The sequence below is a fragment of the Sciurus vulgaris genome (assembly GCF_902686455.1).
Source record: "Sciurus vulgaris genome assembly, chromosome: 13".
Lineage (NCBI taxonomy): Eukaryota > Metazoa > Chordata > Mammalia > Rodentia > Sciuridae > Sciurus > Sciurus vulgaris.
In genome coordinates, this window is record NC_136474.1 from 57,590,937 (window position 1) to 57,612,386 (window position 21,450).

At 37.9% G+C, this 21,450-nt stretch overlaps 1 protein-coding gene across 4 annotated transcripts in view; it reads right to left on the bottom strand.

Annotated features, from left to right (window-relative positions):
- Positions 1–21,450, bottom strand: part of B4GALT6 (beta-1,4-galactosyltransferase 6) — a 116,983-nt gene that overhangs the window by 42,547 nt on the left and 52,986 nt on the right. For 2 of the 4 annotated variants that reach the window (XM_079108752.1, XM_079108750.1), the window contains one exon: positions 17,497–21,053. The exons of 1 other annotated variant lie outside the window; for it this stretch is intronic. In XM_079108752.1, the coding sequence (XP_078964878.1) occupies positions 20,906–21,053 (148 nt within the window). In that variant the 3' untranslated portion in view covers positions 17,497–20,905. Of the gene's footprint in view, positions 1–16,779; positions 17,391–17,496; positions 21,054–21,450 lie in introns of those variants that run through there. One more of the 4 variants, XM_079108751.1, reaches the window with a different exon arrangement.

The following is a 21,450-nucleotide window of genomic DNA, read 5'->3' on the forward strand; positions in this document are numbered from 1 at the left end:
TAGGGTGCTTCAGAAGGAATCACTTTCTTATCTTTTTTGGCTCTTAGAGGCCACATGTACTCCTTGGCTCATTGCCCCTTGTTATAAGGAAACCTGTGATTACCTGGGGTCACCCAAGTATTCCAGGAATATCTCCCATCTTAAGACCCTAAACTGAAAATCACACCTGCAAAGTCCTTTACCATGGAGGTGACACAGTCACGGGTTCTGAGATTCAACATGTGAACTTTGGGAAGGGGGCATTATTCAGCCTATGACAGCATGTATGTTTTCATTCATTCACCATAATTATCAAGCACCTACTCTGGACCAGGTGCTGGAACTGTAAAGATGCATGAAGATACAGGGTCTGTTTTCTAGGAACATGTTACTAGCAAGAGAAAGAAAGAGAGAGAGGAAGGAAGGGAGGGAGGGAGGGAGAAAAAAGGGAGGGGAAGGAGGAAGGAAGGAAGGAAGGAAGGAAGGAAGGAAGGAAGGAAGGAAGGAAGGAAGGGAGAGAGGGAGGGAGGGAGGGAGGAAGGAAGGAGGGAAAGAAGGGAGGGAGGGAAGATAAGAAAAGAAGCGAAGCAAAGCAAAGCAAGCAAACTGAAGGGGATAAAAGGAAGGAAGGGTAGAAAGAAGGTAGGTCAGGCAGCCAACCCATCAACATTGCCATTTAAGTATTCAAAATGCTGTGGCAGCCTGGTGTGGTGGCACACACCCATAAACCCAGCAACTCCAAAGGCGGAGGCAGGAGGATTTCAAGTTCAAAGAAAGCCAGCCTCAGCAACTTAGGGAAGTTCTGAGCAACTTAGGGAGACCCTATCTCAAAAAAAAAAGAAACTGGGGATGGTGACTCAGTGGTTAGTTAAGAGCCCCTGGGTTTAATCCCCAGTAGAAAAAAAACCGCTACAGTTGTATAATAGAAAAATGTGTTCTGCTTCCTGGGAAACAAACGGCCTCGTAGAAGGGACAAAATTGTGCTCGTTCTTGAAAGTTTATGTAGGAGGCACCAGGTAAATAAGTAGGAAAAAGCTATTCCTGAACAGAAGATGAAATAACCAAGAGACAAAGATTTGAGGTGGAAATTGTCAATATTCAGAGAAAGGCAAGTGATTTGGCCTAGCCAAAGGTTCAAATATTTCGTCTTGAGGGACAGAAGATTGAAGAGCTTAGTTAAGAAATCAAAGAAACAGTCCAAGTGATTGTGACCAGTGATCACGCCCGTGTCCTCTGCTCTTCTAAGAAACGGTGTGAGTTATTGCTCAGCAATAATCCTGTTAGGAGTTAGCAACATGTCTGATTTCCCAATAGCAGTATTATGTTCTATATTTTTGTTTACTGTATATTTTGTGTGGCTTTATTTGGTATTTATTTGTGTTTTGAGGTCTTGCAATGTTTTTGTGTTTCCGATGCTAATAACTGAAGTTTCTAAGACTGTAGAATGCAAAACTTTGACATGCTAAACTGTCTTATTAGAGGAAAATAAATCTGATTAAGAAAAAAAAAAAAAAAAGAAAGAAATCAAAGAAGCTAGGGAAGCCAGGGAAGGTCAGAGGGTCACCCAGCGTTTTCAGAGGCCCAGTCCCATAGCTGGAGCAGTCTGACCAGGGTGAGCTGAAAGGCTGTACCACCACCCAGAGGAGGGGTGGAAGCTTCCATCTGTATTTCCTTTTGTTTTAATGGATAGCTATTAAAAAGTAAAGGAAATGGACTGGATAACTTTAAAGTTTCCTTCCCGATCTAAAATTCTTGTGATTTCAAGATTCCTATTCAATTTGTTCTTCCACTGGGATTAGTAATTATGGAACTTCAGCTTCTGTGTCTAGAGTGAAATCACATTTCCCAGGCAATGACTTTTAAAAGGTTTTTAGAGAAGTAGGTACTAAAAAATCATTATCGAAAAAATTACTTGATTATGCCTTCCAATGTAGTCTAACATGCCTTAGTACAGCTTTTATTTCCTTACCAAAATACACTATTAAAGTAATGCCATATATTTTTCTTAGAAGTAACAAAACCCTTCAGACTAAGAACAATAGTGTGTATTAAACAATAGTGTGTGTTTAATTCTTTGGAATTAAAGTCTAGAGTCAGGAAATTGTTTCTAGAAAAGTTTATATAAAAGCTTATAAATTGTTTACTTCTTGAATTTTCCATTTAGTACGCTGGGACCATGGCCGATCATGGGTACCAGAAACTATGAAAAATGAAACTATGGGTAAGAGGGCACTACTGTAGATGTAAAAGATGCCCCAGTGATTCTATGTGAATCAGCACTAAAACCACTAGCCTACAGTATTATTCATTTGAACAGTTCCAAAACTTGCATAGCATCCAGATCAGCTTTCCCAGACTTCCTAGTCACAGAATGAACTAGATTCCTAGAGAATTGTTCCAGAGTATGCATAGATCCTCAAGTCCAGCTGAAACTGAAGCTGTATCTTTGAGAGTCTATATTCTAGACAAAAGGAATTGAAAACCAAACCAAACCAAACCAAAAACCTGAATCCATATTAAAAGGTCAACAACCAAAAAAATGAAAATTTTCATTTACTAAATACTTATTGAACCCTAGTTAGAAGGAACTGGTAAAAATGAAAAAGAAATGATTCTTGTCCTCAAAGATGTCTCTTCATTCTAGTATGGCTATTTTTCATGTAGATTTGAACATACCTGGTCATGAATAGCATATCTTTTTGATTGATATAATCAATATTGATTTTACTGAGGCCAAAACTTCTCCAAAAGATAAATAAGTGCACCATTTAAGGATCATTTCATTTAAGAAAACACAAATCCAGTTCAGCTAACTTGAATGACAATGGGATAAAGATCCATAGGTATCTCACAGAACACAGACTGAGAGCACAGTGGTGCCCACTAGGGACTCGATGTGTTGTCTCCAAGGCTACACTGATTTCCAGGATGAGTCTTCTTCATTCTTTCTCTGTAGAGCAGTTTATCTGCTCATTTAATCACACAGAAGGAAATTTGGGCTAAGCTCCAGGTATCATTCCCTGACATACACCCCATCCCTGACAATTAGCTGTCTCTAGTCTCTGTCCCTTCAAATTCCTGAGGAGTTCGAGTGGCTTGGCTTTTCTGTGAACTGTGGTGCTCCCTCTGGGCCAGGGACTACCCCTTATCCAGTGAACTGTGGCCAGGAGAACTACAAGGTATGTGGAACTCCGCTTCTGAGGTAGTTAAGGAAGATTGTCCAGGAAAGGACTCTGGAAGGGTGTGCTAATCCACTGATAGGGCCACCAAAGGGTAGATGCTATCTTTCTCACATTAATTATCAAATAAACTGTGTATGAAAAGAAAAATGCAAAATTAAAATAGGAAGAAAAAAACCACATACAACAGTAATCAAATGGAAGATTTCTTTATACTTCCTAAGATTAATCATTAAGAGCAAACTCATTATTATTTTGCTTTGCTTTGTCCAAATACTTTCTAAAATTTGTTTTAAATCAATTTTGGGTTAGATTTTTAAATTTAATATGACAAGGGCAGGAAACCCAAATCCCTGGGTTCGATCCCCAGCACCGCCAAAAAAAAAAAAAAAAAATTTAATATGATAAGCAAAACCATTTACATGGTTCCAATTCACAACCATATAAAAGATATTTGAGGGCTGGGGTTGTGGCTCTGTGGTATAGTGCTTGCCCAGCATGTATGAGGCACCGGGTTCGATTCTCAGCACCACATACAAATAAATAAAGGTCCATCGACAACTGAAAAAATATTTAAAAAAAAAAGATATTTGAAGGAGTCTCCTATCTTTACTCCTCAACCCCACTGCCATCCACCCCAAGAGACTATCATTTTTATTAGTTTCTGGTTTATCCCGCCAGTTCCTCTTTTGTAAAAAGCAGCAAAATACACATGCTTCTTTTTATTTCTCCTTCTTTCCTTCACAAAGTAGCGTTTTATGTAAAGTGTCTAAGCCTTGTTTTTTCCCCCCAAGGAATTCTATGTTCTCATGTGGATTTAACCTGGAAACTAATACACCTCGTGAGAACATAGAATCCACCCCTCCTCCTTTAATTAGCTGCAGAGTGCTCTACTGTGTGTGACCAGAACTTATTCGACCAGTCTCCTCTGGAAAGACATTCAAGTGCATCCCATCTTTTGCTGCTCTAAATAACACCTCCATGAATAACCTTAAACATGTGGTTTCATTCTGTAGAGACATGTCTTTAGGACACAAGCCTAAAAGGGACATTGCTACATTTCCCCTGCTGAGACAGTGATGTGAAACTGTGAGTTTTTCAACTCACAGTGATGCCTGAAAGTGCCTGGTTCTCCATGGCCTCATCAACAGCGTTGGTGAAACATTTGAATTTTTGGCAAAATCCAACAAACCAGCATTGGTATTTCAGAGTAATTTTAATCTGAACTCTTATAGTGAGTGGAGTCAGTCATCTTTCATATAGCAGCATTTGCACTGACTACTTTTTTAGATGATTACAGATGTACATGCATTTATAAAAAACAATACAGGGAGCTAGGGTGCAGCTCAGTGGTAGAGAACTAGCCTAACATGTGTGAGGCCCTGGGTTCAATCCCTAGCATGAAAAACCAAACAAAAACACAGCGGGATCTCATGTACACTTTACCTAGTCCTCTTCCCCATAACATCTTGCAACATGACAATATACAGCCAGAACACTGACATAGATACAACTAAGATGCAGCACAGTTCCCTAACTCCCAACAGACAGTGCTGTGTAGGAGATGTACATTTCCCAACTTCCATTTCCTGGCAGGACCCAGGTGATGCCCCTCCCTGGCACAGTCTTTGGGGGAATTCTGTGGGAATTTCCCTTCTTTTTATGTCATCTGTTAAAGACTTTCATTAATTTTTCTACCAAGTTTACAAGTTGATCATAAAGCATTTCAAGAGGGGGTTGTCCCTGTTGAGAAGCTCTTGGCAAGCACCTCCCTTACTTGGTATGTGGGCTACTTAGGGAAAGAACTTTATCTCACTCACACGCCACACCCAGCACTAAGCACAGTAGGTCCTTAATAAATGCCCAAAGTATTGAGATTGGAGAGTTTAGGAACCAGATGGCCAGAAGTTACTAAACAGGCTGAAAGACTAGACGTCCATCCCATGCAAATGACATTTATACCAAGGTCCAGAGGAAGCACACAATAAAGTGATTCTGTTTTGCCTAAATGAAATGGTCCCAGTATTTTATGAAGGCTGCAGGAAAATCAATAGCCACCATTTTTCTTGGGGCTAACAAAGATGGTGGTGGAAGACAGAAGAAAAGGACAGGTGAAGACAAGCTTAGGAGGAGGGAAAACATGTCAAAGAATGTTAGAATCATTGGAAATTCGATACATTTTTAAAACCACCTTAGACAGCAATTATATTCCAGAAGCAAATGGACACCTTTTCTTTCATGAGCCAAACAGGCATTTTCATCACCTGCTCTCAAGCTTTTATCAAAATATTAGTGTCACCAATTTTTAAAAAGCTTATTAAAAAATCAGTCTCATGTAACACTCTTGTGAGAAGGGTATTTACTTCTTGTTTGATTTTTTTTTTTAATTTAATAAAAACTATGGTAGTGAAACCTTTGCTTTTTGTAAACAATATCTATGTTTAAGTTAGTAAATATTTTGAAACTTTTAAAAATACATTGAATTAAAGAGAGACTGGATCTCTATTCAGATATATTTGTAGGTGAACCACAGATTTTCAAGATGGCTTTAAGTGCAAAAGCACAGGGCACTGGGCAAGAGATTGCCAAGGGCCACCACTGGGTCCCTGCAAATGATATAAAAACACCTCAGAAGACTTCTGGTCCTGGGAAGCTGACTGCCCCCATTCCAAAGAGGGACTAGATTGGTTAAGACTCAAGTGGCACAGGCCCTCCGGGATGGAGAAAATGCATTGAGAATGATTGAGGATGCCCAAAGTGGCCACAGAAGCCCTCATGTGAATTCGCCATCTCTCCTGAGGAATCTCAGGTAACCTGGGACATCATGGGTAAGCAAATCCAATTTCTTGTAGCTATGGGGACTACTTGCTCTGCTCTGACCACTTATACTTCCAGCTTTTTCCAGGTCCATTTTTGTGGTAGGCCTTGAAGGGAGAAACAAAAGAAGATACTTTACTCCTCCCATACCTTGCCCGTTTGATAATCTGATTTTACTCATGAATTTCTAATCCCTAGCTGTCCTCTCCCACTGCTAGAATGAGACATAATGGCAAAACTAGGTGCATTCTTCAAAACCCAAACATTTTTTGGGATTATTTGTGACCTTATACCTGAGGAGATTAATTCTCAAGTAAATCCTTTGACTTGGTAAGCAGGAAGCCCAGGGAAAGCTATTTATGCTCCCCCAGTACATATAACCCTAAAGGATCCTGGCTATTACCCAAATAAAAAACAATATCCTTTAAAGGAAGAGGCGAAAAAAATATATGGACTTCTTAAATCTTGCCAATTTCCCTGTAGTATCCCAATTTTGCCTGTCCTGAAACCTGGCATGGAATACTGGCTACAAGATATGAGACTTGTTAATGAGGCTGTGTACCCCTTAGTTGAAGATCCTTATATGTTGATCTCCCAAATACCAGGAGACTACTTGGTTTGTGGTGCTGGATCTCAAGGATAGATTCTTTTTTATCTCAATGCATCCACCATCCCAATATCTCCATGCTTTTGAATGGGAAAATCCTTTAATAAGGAAAAGATAATACTGTACATGGTTAGTCCTCCCTCAGGGGTCAGAGGTAGCCCTCATTTCTTTGCCCAGGCCCTGGCAAGGGACTTGAGGGTTCTCAAGCTCAAGCAGGGAGTGATCCTTCAATATGTGGATGACTTGGGGATGGTCTCCAAACAAAACACCATACAAACAATTTCTTGGCAGAAAGAGGGTACAAAGTATCTAAAAAGATGGTCTAGCTCTCCCAACAGAAGGTGCAATATTTGGGACATATACTAACTCCTGGAACCAGAAAAATCTTCCCAGACAGGATATGGGCCATTTGTGATTTGGGTCCACCAGTTACTAAGCAATAGCTCTGATCCTTTTGGGAATGGTAGGTTCCTGTTGAATCCAGATCCCAAACTCTTGCCTCATCACAAAACCCCTCTATGGAATCATAAAAGGTCCAGAATCACAGCCTCTAGAATGAAGAAAAAGAAGTGGTCTATGGAATAATAACACAGTCCCTTAGCCAGGTCACGGCCCTAGGAATACCTACCTAACTATGCCATTTACACTTAATGTGGCAAAAAGGGAATAGCCATAGGAGTCCTGACCCTAGGCCTGGGGGGCCAACCCAGGCCAGGGACTTATTTCTCCAAGAAACTAGATGGAGTAACCACAGGGGTGGCCAGGATGTTTGCAAGGGGTGATTGCCACAGCTCTCCTGGTAACAGAGGCCACTAAGATTACTTTAGGACAGTCTCTTGGGGTCCTCCCCCCACCCCAGATTAAAGCCACCTTGGAAACAAAAGGGGCATTTATGGATGACAGGAGAGACTCACCAAATATAAGGCAGTTCTCTTAGATAATCTCGAGTTAAATATCAGGACATGTAATACTCAATCTAGTTTCTCTAATGCCCACTGACCTCCCAGCTGGACATTCATGCAAGGAAGTAACCCTCCAGACCTATGCCAGTCTCAGACCTACCTGACCAACCCCTGCCTAACCCGGAGAAGGAGGAGTGGTTCACAGATGGTAGTAGTGTTTGTCTGGAAATGGTCAGAGGAAGGCTCAGTATGCAGTAGTTAGCCTAGAAAAAAATAATAGATGCTCCTTGCCCCGGGGACCTCAGCTCAACAGGCTGAGCTAATTGCACTAAATAGAGCTTTAATGAAAGGATAGGATAAAGTGTTTCTCTCTCTCTCTCTCTCTCTCTCTCTCTCTCTCTCTCTCTCTATATATATATATATATATATATATATGAACTCCAAGTACGAGTTTTTGGTGTTACACCAAAAACTATAAAGGAACAAATCTTGCAGCTTTTGAAAGCTGTGATTCTCCCCAAAATGTTGGTTTTCATAACACTGCTGGGGACATCAAAAGGATGTGTCGAAAGCATTCTGAGGCAACAAAAGAGCTTATCAAATAGCCAAGGAGGCAGCCATAAGAGTAAGTCCAACTCTGGTTATGGCTTTTGCTCTCCTTCCAAAGTACACCCACTCTGTATTCCAGAGGAAGAACAGGCCACTCTCAGGGCAGGAGCCGCTAAAGGAAAATGGCGGGAAAGGGGTGGACAACTTTATTCACCCATGTCCACTTGAAGGGAGACCATTGAAACCTTACATGACTCTTTCAACCTAAGGTGAGGGGCCACTCTTCATGGCTACCCAACTTTTCCTGGGTGATGGTCTAAACAAAACATTTGCAGGGCTTGCTCTCTTTGCTTTCATAACAACCCAGGGCCTAGGCTCCCCCAGTGGTTGAACCTATACAACACAGGAGAGCACACACAGGAGAAACTGGCAGATGGACTTGACCCATATGCTTGCTTGCCGGGGATTAAATATCTACTTGTCCTAGTGGATACTTTTACTGGGTGGGTTGAAGCCTACCCTACTAGGACAGAAAAGGTCACAGAGGTAGCAAAAACCCTATTAAAAGAAATAATTCCTAGATTTGGGCTCCCCCAAAGCTTACAGAGTGACAACAGATCTTCTTTCAGTCCCAGTTCACCAAAGTCCTAAGAATTAAATACCACCTACATTCAGCTTGGAGACCCCAGTCATCAGGAAAGGAGGAAAGAATCAAACAGACCCTACAAGGGGCCCTAGCTAAACTCTGTCCAGAAACTTCTGAAATACAGGAGACCATTGCTCTTATGAGAATTCAAAATGTACCTAGGACCCAGCTACATATCGGTCCCTTGTGAAATGCTTTATGAGCAATCCTTTCTGTCAAAAGAACTTGTGGCAGATCCAGCAACTGCTGAGCTCATTAAATACCTAACCAATCTGGGCAAATTCCAACTGGCTATTCAAACCATAGGAAACCAAGTCCTTCCAACTACTAAAGAGGGATGGGTCCTTTGAGAAAAACCTAGAGAACAGGTGTTAATAAAAACCTGGAAGAAAGGATCCCCAGAGGATCAACTGGGGCCAAGATGGAAAGGTCCCTACTGCGTGACTCTGGCTACCCCACAGGTATTAAAGTCTGTTGAGGGTGAAGTGCGTATTGCCCTGGCCATCGCACAACCCTCTTGAGGAAACTCGGACCAGTGGGCCCGTTGAATACCTCATTCCTTCTCAAGAAGCAACCACCAAAAAATAAGTGAATGTGTCCTGGTCTCTACCCCAGCTGAGGTGGGCCCTAATTTGGATAATTATTATCCTCTGGGGGTTTATTGTGTTTGGGATTCTGCTATTCCTAAGACTAAATTCTCAACCATGAGACCTGTGCTGTCTCTTTAAGATGGGGTTACCACTCCAGAGGACTGCTGTCATACCGAAAGCCTCGTTCTGCTTTTCCCCATTTCTCACCCTGACTCTGGAACTAACCCTTACCCATGGTCAGTAACTGGTTCAAGTCAGCATCTAGGAGGATTCTTGGATCCAATTTACCTGTTAAAAACTTTAAAGCTGGGGCTTGGGCTGTAGCTCAAGGGTAGAGCGCTTGTTTAGCATATGCGAGGCACTGGGTTTGATCCTCAGCACCACATAAACATAAACAAATAAAAACAAAGACATTCTGTCCATATACAACTATAAAAAAAAAAAAAACTTTAAATCTTACCCATCATTTCCTAAACAAATCAAATCCTGGGTTGGCTAAGTTAGACTATTAGATATGTCTGTCCCTGACCTCTATAGAAAACACTGCTATCCCTGTGCATACCCAACTATGAGCTACCAGCAAAAGGACTCTCCCACCTAAACATGAAGGTGGTCATACATTTCAGCTAATGACCTTAGATGATTTATACAACTTCCAAAAACACTGTAGGGCACTTCAAATCTCCCAGTCCTTTCAAAATAATCTTACTAAAACTTCATCTTACCTGCCACTATGGAAACCTACTACAACCCAAATGAGGCTCAAGTTCCAGGTGTCCTTCTGTATCCAGAGGGTGTAGGATTCTGGGTATCAACTTGGGAACATTAGAAAGTCATGTTTGCAACCATACCTTAAAAACTATCCCACGGGCCAAGCGCAGTGGCACATGTCTATGATCCAGTAGCAGGGGTTTCCTCTGATGCTTTGACCATATCCCTTGTGACTTTGTTATTTTTGCAATCTAACAGTGCTGGGGACTCGAACTCCCTTGTGACTTTGAAACTTACATGTTCTTTTTCTCTTTCCCAACCTTCTTCTCCCAGACTTTTTCCTCCCTGATCTTATTTTCTCTGAATCACTCGTTAAAAACCTCATTCCTGTTGATGGACAGAATCACAGGCTTTGGGACAGGAGTCCCCTGTTTCTCCTGTACTAGCAAAGCAATAAACCTTTTTCCTTTTCCTCAAAAGTCATGTCCTTTTTATTGTACTGGCATCAAGCACAAGGACCAAGCTTTTGGCAACAACTCCCCTCCTAGTAGAATTGGTAATAGCTGCAGGAGTTGGCACAGGGGTAGGGGAGCTAACATTTCCCTCTATTTCCAGAAGTTGTCTGAAGATCTTTCTGACAGCCCAGAGGAAATAGCAAAAAACATAATCACACTCCAAAATCAGAGACTCATTAGCAGCAGTCACTCTCCAAAATAGGAGACTTCAACTGCTGAAAAGGGAGGGGAAATGCTGCTTTTATGCAAACCAATCTGGGGTTGTTATGGCTGCAACAAAAAAATTTAACAGACAGCGCCTCCCGAATCTGAGAGCAATTGTCAGTCATGGGGACCATGGTCAAAATCGTGTAACTGGATGTCTTGGTTACTACACCTTTTGATGCTCCTCTGGTTTTGTTGTTTGGACCCTGCCTGTTAAATCTACTATCAGGGTTTATCTCTTCTCATTGAGAAGTCCTCAAACTCCAGCTCATAACTGTAGTATGGCTATAACAGATCCTACAAACAGACCCAGGTACTCTGCCATCTCATTTTGATCAGATAGGGCAAGAGATCTGTGAGTTCCAAATAGGTAGGGATATCAGTCCACTGTCAGTCTGAGGTAGCAATAAGAAGATGAGACCCCCCAGTCCCTCAGTCACCCAAAAAGAATTTTGGATCACTTCTCTCTGGGGAAATGTTGGGTAGGAGTTCAGGGACACCAAGATGGCAAAAGCAGGATATGAGAAAAACGTCACTGGAGGACAAGACAGGAAGATGAGTCATATCCCTGTTTACTGGTAAATTCCATTACCATGACAACTTCCACCATTTGTGGACTTATCACTATGAAAACTCCTGCCACAAGCTCAGTATTTTAAATGATTATTGGGGGGTAAAGAAGGCAGTAGTCTAATGAGGTTTTTAAAAGTAACCAATAGGAGCAAATGGGGTAGAATCTTCAATAGGTCCTTATAGGAAAGGGAATGCCTCACAGCTCAGCATGTAAGACACTAATTTCCAGACACTAGGGCCTTGAGCTTCTTCTTTTCTCTTGGCCCACCTTACAGTGTTACATCCACCTTCACCTTCAATATATCTGTACTTTGCCTGTTGCTTATGTGTGTCTTACTCAGTTCTTTGTTTGGAACACCAAGGACCTGGACCTCAACTGGACACCCCAACAATGGACAGGGTATGAAAGATGGTGTGCAACAGCAAGCACATGACACTGGCTCCTGGGGGCAGCTGGCAGGTATTGAGATGGACTAGGAATGAGAAGGTGGCAGTCTCTAGAGAAGCAGGCAGAGGTCATGTCGTTAAGGCCTGATGTGAGAACCAGAAATACTTGGACCTTATCTGTTGGCTGTGGGACTCACTGCTTTGAAAGGTCAATTTCTGTGGCATCTGGAAGATGGATTCAAAGAAGAAAAAGCCTTGTGGTACAAAGATGAGAAAATCTGGGAAGTTATTGAGGAAACAAAGGGCCAGGTGGACAAACAAGTGAGGTAGGGTCAAGACTACAGAGGAGAAAAACAGATGACTCAGGGGTTTGTCTCTTGAGTTACTAAATGGAGGAGCAAACAGGAAGCAGACTGGGTTTTGAAGGGGAATCTTGACAGATTCAGCTAAGGACAAAGTGAGTTTTTGTTTTTGTGAACAGATGGGAATAACCAATAGAGTGGTAATATGGGACAGAAGATAGGAATTGTGAGCTGGGAATCTGGACTTGGAAGTTTCCTTTGTAGGGGGTTCATGCAGGTAATGCTTTTGGAAGTACAAGAAATCACCTGCTGCATTTCACTATTTTAATTTAGTTAAAATTCGACAAGATCCTAATCCAATTCTTCAGTCCAGCTACTCACATTTCAAAAGTTTAAGAACCATGTGTGGCCAGTAACTACTCCATTAGACAGCACAGATATTGACAATTTTCATCATCACAGATCATTCCACTGGGCACTGTTACAAAGTGAGTACTGATCAACAGAGACAATGGGAAGAATGGAAAAACTACTTTGATGGCAATTATGTACCAGAGATAAATGAACACTTTGTGGAGGACATTCCAAGAAAACTCAGGAGAGACAAAAAAAATCAAATCCCAAAGCCAAGGTAGGAAGGAGAAAGCAGATGCTCAGGCACACAGGGGACATTTAACTTCTTTGGTTCAGAGCTGAGAGAAACTCCAAGTAACTGGATGCCTCATAAGTGCTACATACCAAAACAAGTGCTTCCCATATTGTCCTTAATTCCACAAATCTCTGAAAACACAGACCCTGGAAGCCAGTATCACATTCATACCAAACCAGATAAAGACATATCAAGAAAAGAAAACTACAGATCAACATCCTTGATAAATTTAGGTGCAAAAAATACTTGAAATATTAGCAAATTATGTTAAACAACATATCAAGAAGATTGTACACCACAACTTAGTTTTATTCCAGAGACGCAAGAATGATTTACCATAAGCAAAACAACAAATGTAATTCATCACATAAATAGAATTAAAGATAAAAATCACTTCATCATCTCAATAGATGCAGAAAAGGCCTTTAACGAAAGTGAGCACCTATTCATCATAAAGACACTTAAGAAATTAGGGATAGAAGGAACCTACCCTCAACATCATAAAGGCTATCTGTGAAAAAATCCAAGCCAACATCATAGTAAATGGGGAAAAACTGAAAGCATTTCTTTAAAAATCTGGGATAAGAATGTCCACTCTCATCATTACTATTTAATATAGTGCTAGAAACTGTAGCCACAGCAATTAGGCAAGAGAAAAAAATAAAAGGGATAAAAATAGGAAAGGAAGAAGTCAAATTATCACTATCTGTAAATAATATGATTCTATACCTAGAAGATGCAAAAACTACATAAAAAGGCTGCTAGAGCTAATAAAGAAATTTGGCAAAGCAGCAGGTTACAAAATCAACATACAAAAATCAACAGCTTTCCTATATACCAACAATGAATCTGCCAAGAAAGAAATCAGGAAAACAATTCCATTCATAACAGCCTCAAAAAAATTTAAATACCTAGGAATAAATCTAATCAAGGAGGTGAAAGACCTCTACAATGGAAAATATAGAACACTGAAGAAAGAAATTGAAAGAGACCTCAGAAGAGAGAAAGACCTCCCATGTTCATGAACAGGCAGAACTGATATTGTTAAAATGGCTATACTACTAATAGCAATATACAGACTCAATGCAATCCCCATCAAAATACCAATGACGTAATTCACAGTCCTAAAATTCATTTGGAAGAATAAAAGACCCAGAGTAGCCAAAGCAATTCTAATCAAAAGAAGCAATGCTGGAGGCATTGCACTACCTGACTTCAAATTATACTACAGAGCTATAGTAACAAAAACTGCATGGTACTGGCATAAAAATGGACATGTAGCCCAATGGTATAGAATAAAAGACATAAGAGATTAAACCCACACAGATACAGTCATCTGTGTGAAAATATGCCAACAACATACACTGAAGAAATGACAGCCTTTTAAACAAATGGTGCTGGGAAAACTGGTTATTCATAGTAGGAGAATGAGACTAGACCCACATTTCTTACCCTGCACAAAAATCAACTCTAAATGGATCAAAGATCTAGGAATTAGACCAGAAGCTATGCAATTCCTAAAAGAAAGCATAGGTTGAGCAGTCTAGCATACAGGTACAAGCAATGACTTTCTCAATATAACCCCTAAAGCTCAGGAAATAATGCCAAGAGTTATTAAACAGTATTAAATAGGATGACACAAAATTAAAAAGCTTCTGCACAACAAGAGATATAATTAGGGATGTGAAGAAAGAACCCACAGAATGGGAGAAATTCTTTGCTAGCTACTCTTCTGACACAGGATTAATATCTAGAATATATAAAAACTCAAAAAAACCAAATAACCCAACTAATAAATGAACAAATGAATTAAGCAGACATTTCTCAAAAGAAGAAATACAAAAGCACAACAAATTCATGAAAAATGTTCAACATCACAGAAAATTAGGGAAATGCAAATCAAAACTACAGAGATTTCATCTAACACCAGCCAGAATGGCAGTCATCAAGAATACAACTGGGCTGGGGTTATGGCTCAGGGGTAGAGCACTTACCTAGCATGTGTGAGGCACTGGGTTCGATCCTCAGCACCACATAAAAATAAATATCTTATAAAAAACTTTTTAAAAAAAGAATATAAACAATACACGCTGAAGAGGATGTGGAGAAAAAAGAACTGCTTTCACACTGTTGGTGGAACTGCAAAAAGTAAAACCACAAAGGAAATCAGTATGGAGGCTCCTCAAAAGACTAATGACCATATGACCTCCCACCATACCACATTTGGTACTTATCCTAAAGAATTAAAGCTATCGTACTATAGTGATACCTGCACACCATGCTTATAATTCACAATAGCCAAACTATGGAACCAACCCAGATGTCCATTAACAAATGACTGGATACAGAAAATGTGATATATATACACACAATGGAGTTTTATTCAGTCATAAAGAAAATTTAAATCATGTGATTTACAGGAAAATAAGATGGAACTTGAGAGTATTATGTTAAGCAAAATAAGTCAAACTCAGGGTCAAGGGTCATTATGTTTTATCTCATATGCAGAAGCTAGAGAAGAAAGAGGAAAAGAAAGGTGTGTGTGCTGGGGTGGGGGTGGTCCTCATGAAAATCAAGGGAATATAAGTAGGGGAAAGGGACCAGAGGCGGAAGGTTTGGAGGGAAGGGAAGTTTGGGGGAGTGATATTGGCTAAATTATACTGTTATACTGTATGCATGTATAAATGTATAACAACAAATCACCTTGTTATGTACAACTATAATACACCAATAAAAAAACGTGGGTAATAAATGTCAACAATGGGATTACAAAATGTGCTTGGAACTCACACAATAAAACTTCTTAGCAGGTGAAAATACAGAAAGAGGGTAGGGTTGTGGCTTAATGGTACAGTCCACTTACTGGTATGTGTGAGGCACTGGGTTTGATTCTCAGCACCACACATAAATAAATAAACAGAAAATAAATATAAATATTATATCATTAAAAAATAAGCAAATAGATCCTGATAAATATTTGCCACATTTCTTCTCATGACTATTACTGACAAATTTTAACTGTGTACCTTTTCCAGTTTTACTATTTACATAATTTCATATCATCACTGACCTAATTTCCTAGAATTCAAAAATACAGTATCCTTCTTTAAATATTACCCAAAACAATTTACGCAAAAGAAAAGCTTTTTAAACTAAAGCTAGAAACAGACTTAACATGAACCATGTTTTTGTTCAATGGCAAGTACTGTGCTAAGTATTCGATTAGAATTTCCTTGTCCAATAATTTCAATGATCTTTCAGTTGTTCCTATCAACCTAGATTGAGAGAGCAGGAAACAGAACTATAAAGCTTTAAATTTTACTAATTTCTCACAGCTAATGTCAGGGAATCCCTGAGCTCAAACGTAGAATCTAAGTCTGATTCCAAAGTCTTAATTTATAATTCTGACCCCACCTTCCAGAGTCCTCCTAAAAGTTTACTGCAAATTGTTATGATCCATTGCAGAAGAACATTTCAACTACCCTTCTGAAACATATACCCTTCAGTTATATGTTCAGAGCTGAGAAACTTCATATGCCTGGAGAAAAGCTGCTCAATAAACACTGCATTAGTGAAATAAAGAAAAACATTGTTTACACAGGACACAAACTAGCACCTCATTTGATGGCAGGCAGTTCCTCAGATATTTCCACTCCATCGGTTTTGAATTAACAAGATAAAAAATACCTGTAGGATAGGAGTGTCTGATAACCACTTAAGATTCTCTAAAGTGGGTTTGGGGATATGGCTTAGTTGGTAAAATACTTTCCTCACGTACACAAGGCCCTGGGTTCAATCCCCAGCACCACAAAAACAAAAAAAAAAAATCCTCTAAAGTATAGGATCTCATGATGAAACTGGGAAGATTAAATTAGCCATGAGTATCAAGTCTATCAAAATGTTATACGAATGTTTTAAGAAAGATTCAAGTTTTATTTTTCAAACCATATATTTTTCTTTTAATTGCAGTACAGTTGAGTGATAAATCATTTTTTTCTGAAGTCACTCACATCAAGAATAGTACACGGTCCTTAAGAGCTTTCTCTAAAAAATATTTTGGTCCAGAATATGTTCACAAACTGAAATACTGTGTTTAAAGAATATATATGTAAGTATGTGTGTGTATATATATATATATGGTTATAATATTGAGTTAGCCTGTTCCATCAGAGAATAAATTACTACCATGATATAGGAATCTAGGGTAGACTAACCTAATTGAATTTTATGACTTTAAATATTTAAGTGATTAAATGATTATAATTTAACAACTGGCTTTATTTGTGACATATAGTGGTCATATCCTTATAGATCATGCTATGTATAAAAATTAACAGTACTTAGAATTAATTATAGAAAAAGTTGATAAAAGTCATGATCTCACAATCTAGTCCCAAGTACAAATCTAGTCTCTAGGTATTTTCAAGATTTGTCTTAAAGATTTTCATGAGTACCTGAGAGCTGAAAAACGAACTGTCCATAATTCATATCAGCTTAGTTTACTGAAGTTTTGCAGGGAGAAGAAAATTTGTGCACAAAGTGAATTCTTAGATATTTGTCTTGACAGAAAAGATTACCAACTGTACTAATGAAAAATATTAGTCTTTTTTGAAGTACAAGCTATGATGTGATTGCTAAGTATATTGAACCATAACTGCCTTATACTTACGTTGTAACCCTAAAGTCAACCAAGACTGTCATCAATAACTCACTGGATATTCAGGAAGACAAATAAAAATCACCAGCTAAGCCGGGGTGGGGGTGGGGTAAAAAAAAGTTCCTGAGGGAAAATAAGTACATCATCACACAAAATCTTTAGAACATTATATTTCATAAAAGACAATGATAAAAAAGTACAAACATTTCCATGAGAAGCAAAAAAAAAGTACAAGAAATTAATAGCATTTATTTCAGTGCATTTATGTAGAAGCCTTTCATATCTTAATAAATAAAATAATTTTAAGTACACTTCCTCTTTCTGATAAATACCACAGTCATTTTTGTTCTCTTTGTTGGTATTCTTGCAAATCCAAGGCAATAAATCTAGAGTACTATTTATTTGAAAAGTACATAAAGGAATATAACAAGGATGAGTAAAGGCCAAATAAAATGACATAAAATCTGCTTTCACTTGGAGGGAACCTCCAAAAGGAGAATATTGCATTAGTTATTTTTCCATTTTGTTTTAAAGTGGGTATCAATATTTTGGCTGGGAAAGAAGTTCAAGTTTTTATCACACAAATTTTGTACTTACATAATATTGTGCACAAAGTTTTCTTAGTGAACATCTATTTCACAAAATACAAACTAAAATTTAAATTTAGACTTAAAAATATTCGTTATACCCTAGTTTTGGCAAAGAATTAAATGACTATCTTCACTGTGAATTAGACATAACATTACCACTGTGTACACTCTGCCCTTTTTTCTTCTAGTGACAGGCCCATTAATTATGATTCCTTCTCTAGTAAAAGGCACTATATATAATTTTACCAGTAGTGCCAATGGAACCTCTTAATGTCTCTATGTTCACATATATAGGAAATATGACAGATAAGTTATCAGAGGATGACTTTATAACCTCAGAGAGGTTTAAATTTGCTTGACTTGACTTGTTTAGAAATGACATAATACTTTCAAATAAGCATACCTGGCACTTCAACTGATAGAGTAGGCAATCAATACATGTTCATTAATAAGTCTACCAAACATACCCTAAAGAAAAGTGTTTGCATTTGCCATGTACTTGTTAATCTTTAGGAAAATAAACTCGTTGTCATACAATGAAGACAACTGGGCAAAGTTCTCTCATTCTTATGGAAAACGTACAAAGGTCACTGTTTATAGCCAAAAATAACTTTAGGTATGCATTCAGTATTTAAATCCCACTCCTAAACCACTATTAATGTCACAAGAAAATAAGGCAGATAGTAGTAGTACTGAATTCTCTAGAAAGTGAGATGTGCATCAAAATGAAAAGATATGGACAGTCACATTAAAATGAGAAAAATGTTTCCCTAATAAGACTGAGAAATTGTTAATTTTGCCCACCACTAAAATACTTGAGTATTATATTTATGCTCCTGTCCCCTATTATCTTGTTAGTGGTCAACAAACATTTGTTATCATTATCATTCTGCTTTCATTTCATCAAATTAAAAAACTATGTTGGCTTGTTGGAAGTGGAATGACCAGATACACAAATTAAGTACAAATATCTTAATTTTCAGGTTTGATTTTCACTATTTTGAGTACCACAAAAAAAAAAAAAACAAAAGATAAATATCTTGAAAGTATTTCTAAGAAATCAATGTGGGAAAATTCCAACATACTAGGCTTTCTGTTTTCTCAAAGTATAAGAATTTTGATTATTTCATGATTTGGATTGTGATCATTTATATCACCAAAACTGCCACAGAAAATGACACTTGAAAATTAAACTCACAATCCAAGATAAATAACCTTATTTCTGTTTGAGGTGAACAACCCACAAGGCAAATATGATTCAAACATTTTTCATGGGTAGAATTCTATCATTTCTCATTGTTATTGAAGATTCACTTTATAGGTATACAACTTTTTGTTTTAAATTTGTGAAAACAGCCAGGACTGGTGACACATGCCTGTAATCCAGGGAACTTTGGAGGCTGAGATAGGAGGATCCCAAGTTTGAGGTCAGCCTCAGCAATTTATCGAGACCCTCAGCAACTTGGTGAGACACTACCTCAAAATTTAAAAATATAAAGGACTGGGGATGTAGTTCAGTGGTAAAAAAAATGCCTGGGTTCAACCTCAGTACCTGCCCCTCAATTTTTTTCCTGAAAATATTCTAAAACATTTTAAAGAACCTACATAATTAATAAGTTTCAAAGTAAAAATATTGCTTGATTTTTGCCATGGAAAACTTTGCCCAATTTTAAGATAAATATCCTTGGTAACAGGTAGTTAGAGCTGTCTTCAGAAGTGTCATATTATAATATTAGCACATTTAAATAACTGATAATGCATTTAAAGATAACTCTTAAATTATACTTTAAACAAAAAATTTTAGTAATTAACACCTGATTTCTTGAAAATGAAAAAAAAAACCAGTTTGAATAAAACTATCTGACATTAAAAGGGTCCTTTTCAAAAGTGAAATTCTATAAGTCTGAGAATTAAAATTTGTTTTTATCTACTAAGCATTTATCTTCATAAAAATAGAACATTTAATTTCTTATCTAATAGTATAATTCATTTGTATAAGTACTACTGGGTTTTCCGTAGCTCATTCTTTAAAAAGAAAACTAATTTTTTTAAAAATGAAGATACTGGATTTTTTTTTTTTTTTTTTGGCTCTTCTGAACTTAGAAATAATAAAACTGCTATTCACTGTGAATTAAAAAAAAAAAAAAAAATACAGTGTATAAACAACCTTGGAAACATTTTTTGAGGCACAAAATCCCTGACACACCAGAGGTACATGAAAGACATTTAACATAAAGAGGTCCTTTATATCATGTCACATCACAACTTTTAAGATATTCTTGGTAATACTCATGCAATATGCATAAACAATATGGTTGTGATTTAGCAAAATCTGATGAGATTGCAAGCAAGGAAAAAAAAAAAAACAGGTAATCCTGGCAGGAAGAAAAGCTGTTTAAGTCCTTTCTTCTTTCCCTTTAAAGCCCTACAAAAGCTGTGACTTTTTCCATATGAGAGGCTGGAGATCTAAAGCTGAAAACTAGTATAACAGTTTACTGTATTAATTTACTGTCAATTATTGACAGTTCCTTCATTTCACACAAGGGTTAACCTTTGTTTAGTGACATAGATTTACAGTGTTTTTTTTTTTTTTTTCCCCATGCAAATAAAAAATGTCTATAAAAGTCCAATGAAAGCATAACCAATTACATGCAAAACTGTAACACATCTTATTTCTCAACAATTTGAACACATTAATTTACATCACATATGTACAAAGTATGTTTAAACGGAAATAAAAGCATTCTCTTGAATTAAATTATAGATTTCAGTATAAAAAACACTTTCTCTTTGTGGGGAGCTCTCTCAACTTCCAATCTCAAGCAATGGCTCTGGTTTCTGCAGTGCTCATCATGGGAAGTGTCTCAAAGTAGAGAGGAGGGGTGTAAGAAGGATGATGTATATAATCCCACACTGTAAACATTGAGGACTGCTGGCTCTTCTCAGAGATCAGGGCACTGAGACATCCAAACGCTGACCTCCACTAAGAGTGCACTCCAAGTTTATGATCCAGCACTGTGGTCTACCCTGCCATGAGAGCTACTTCTTTTAATAGTCTTCGATTGGAGCTAACTCTGGCATGAGGTTCACAGATATATTTGTATACAACCTATCAACCAGTATTTTTGGCGTGTATAATAAATTGTTCAACCCATCGATGTACTGACGCTCCTTAGAATACCTTAGTAATTTATACCTACAGTGTTAGAGGAGAAAAAGAAACAACAGAAACATGTTCAAAAAAGGAAAGCTGATGAGAAATATATTCCAGGTCAACTTACAATTAAAGCATTTAAAGCTCTTTACAATTTCGGGTTTTTATACATAATTAAAAATCTCTATACCATTATTCTAAATTAGTCTTTTTCCTGGACAAAAAAAAATTATTTTTCACTCTTACAACTTAGACATCTTGTGAAATAAAATGTGTTGTTTTATGACAAGGAAACATTTTAAAAACAAATAGTTAACTTAGTTCCTAAATATAACGTATATCTGGGTTCTTAATAATGTAAAATGTGTGTATATTTTTTTTTTTCACTTCACAACAAGCACAAAAAATACTTTCCTTCCATAGATAACATTCTCTTTGG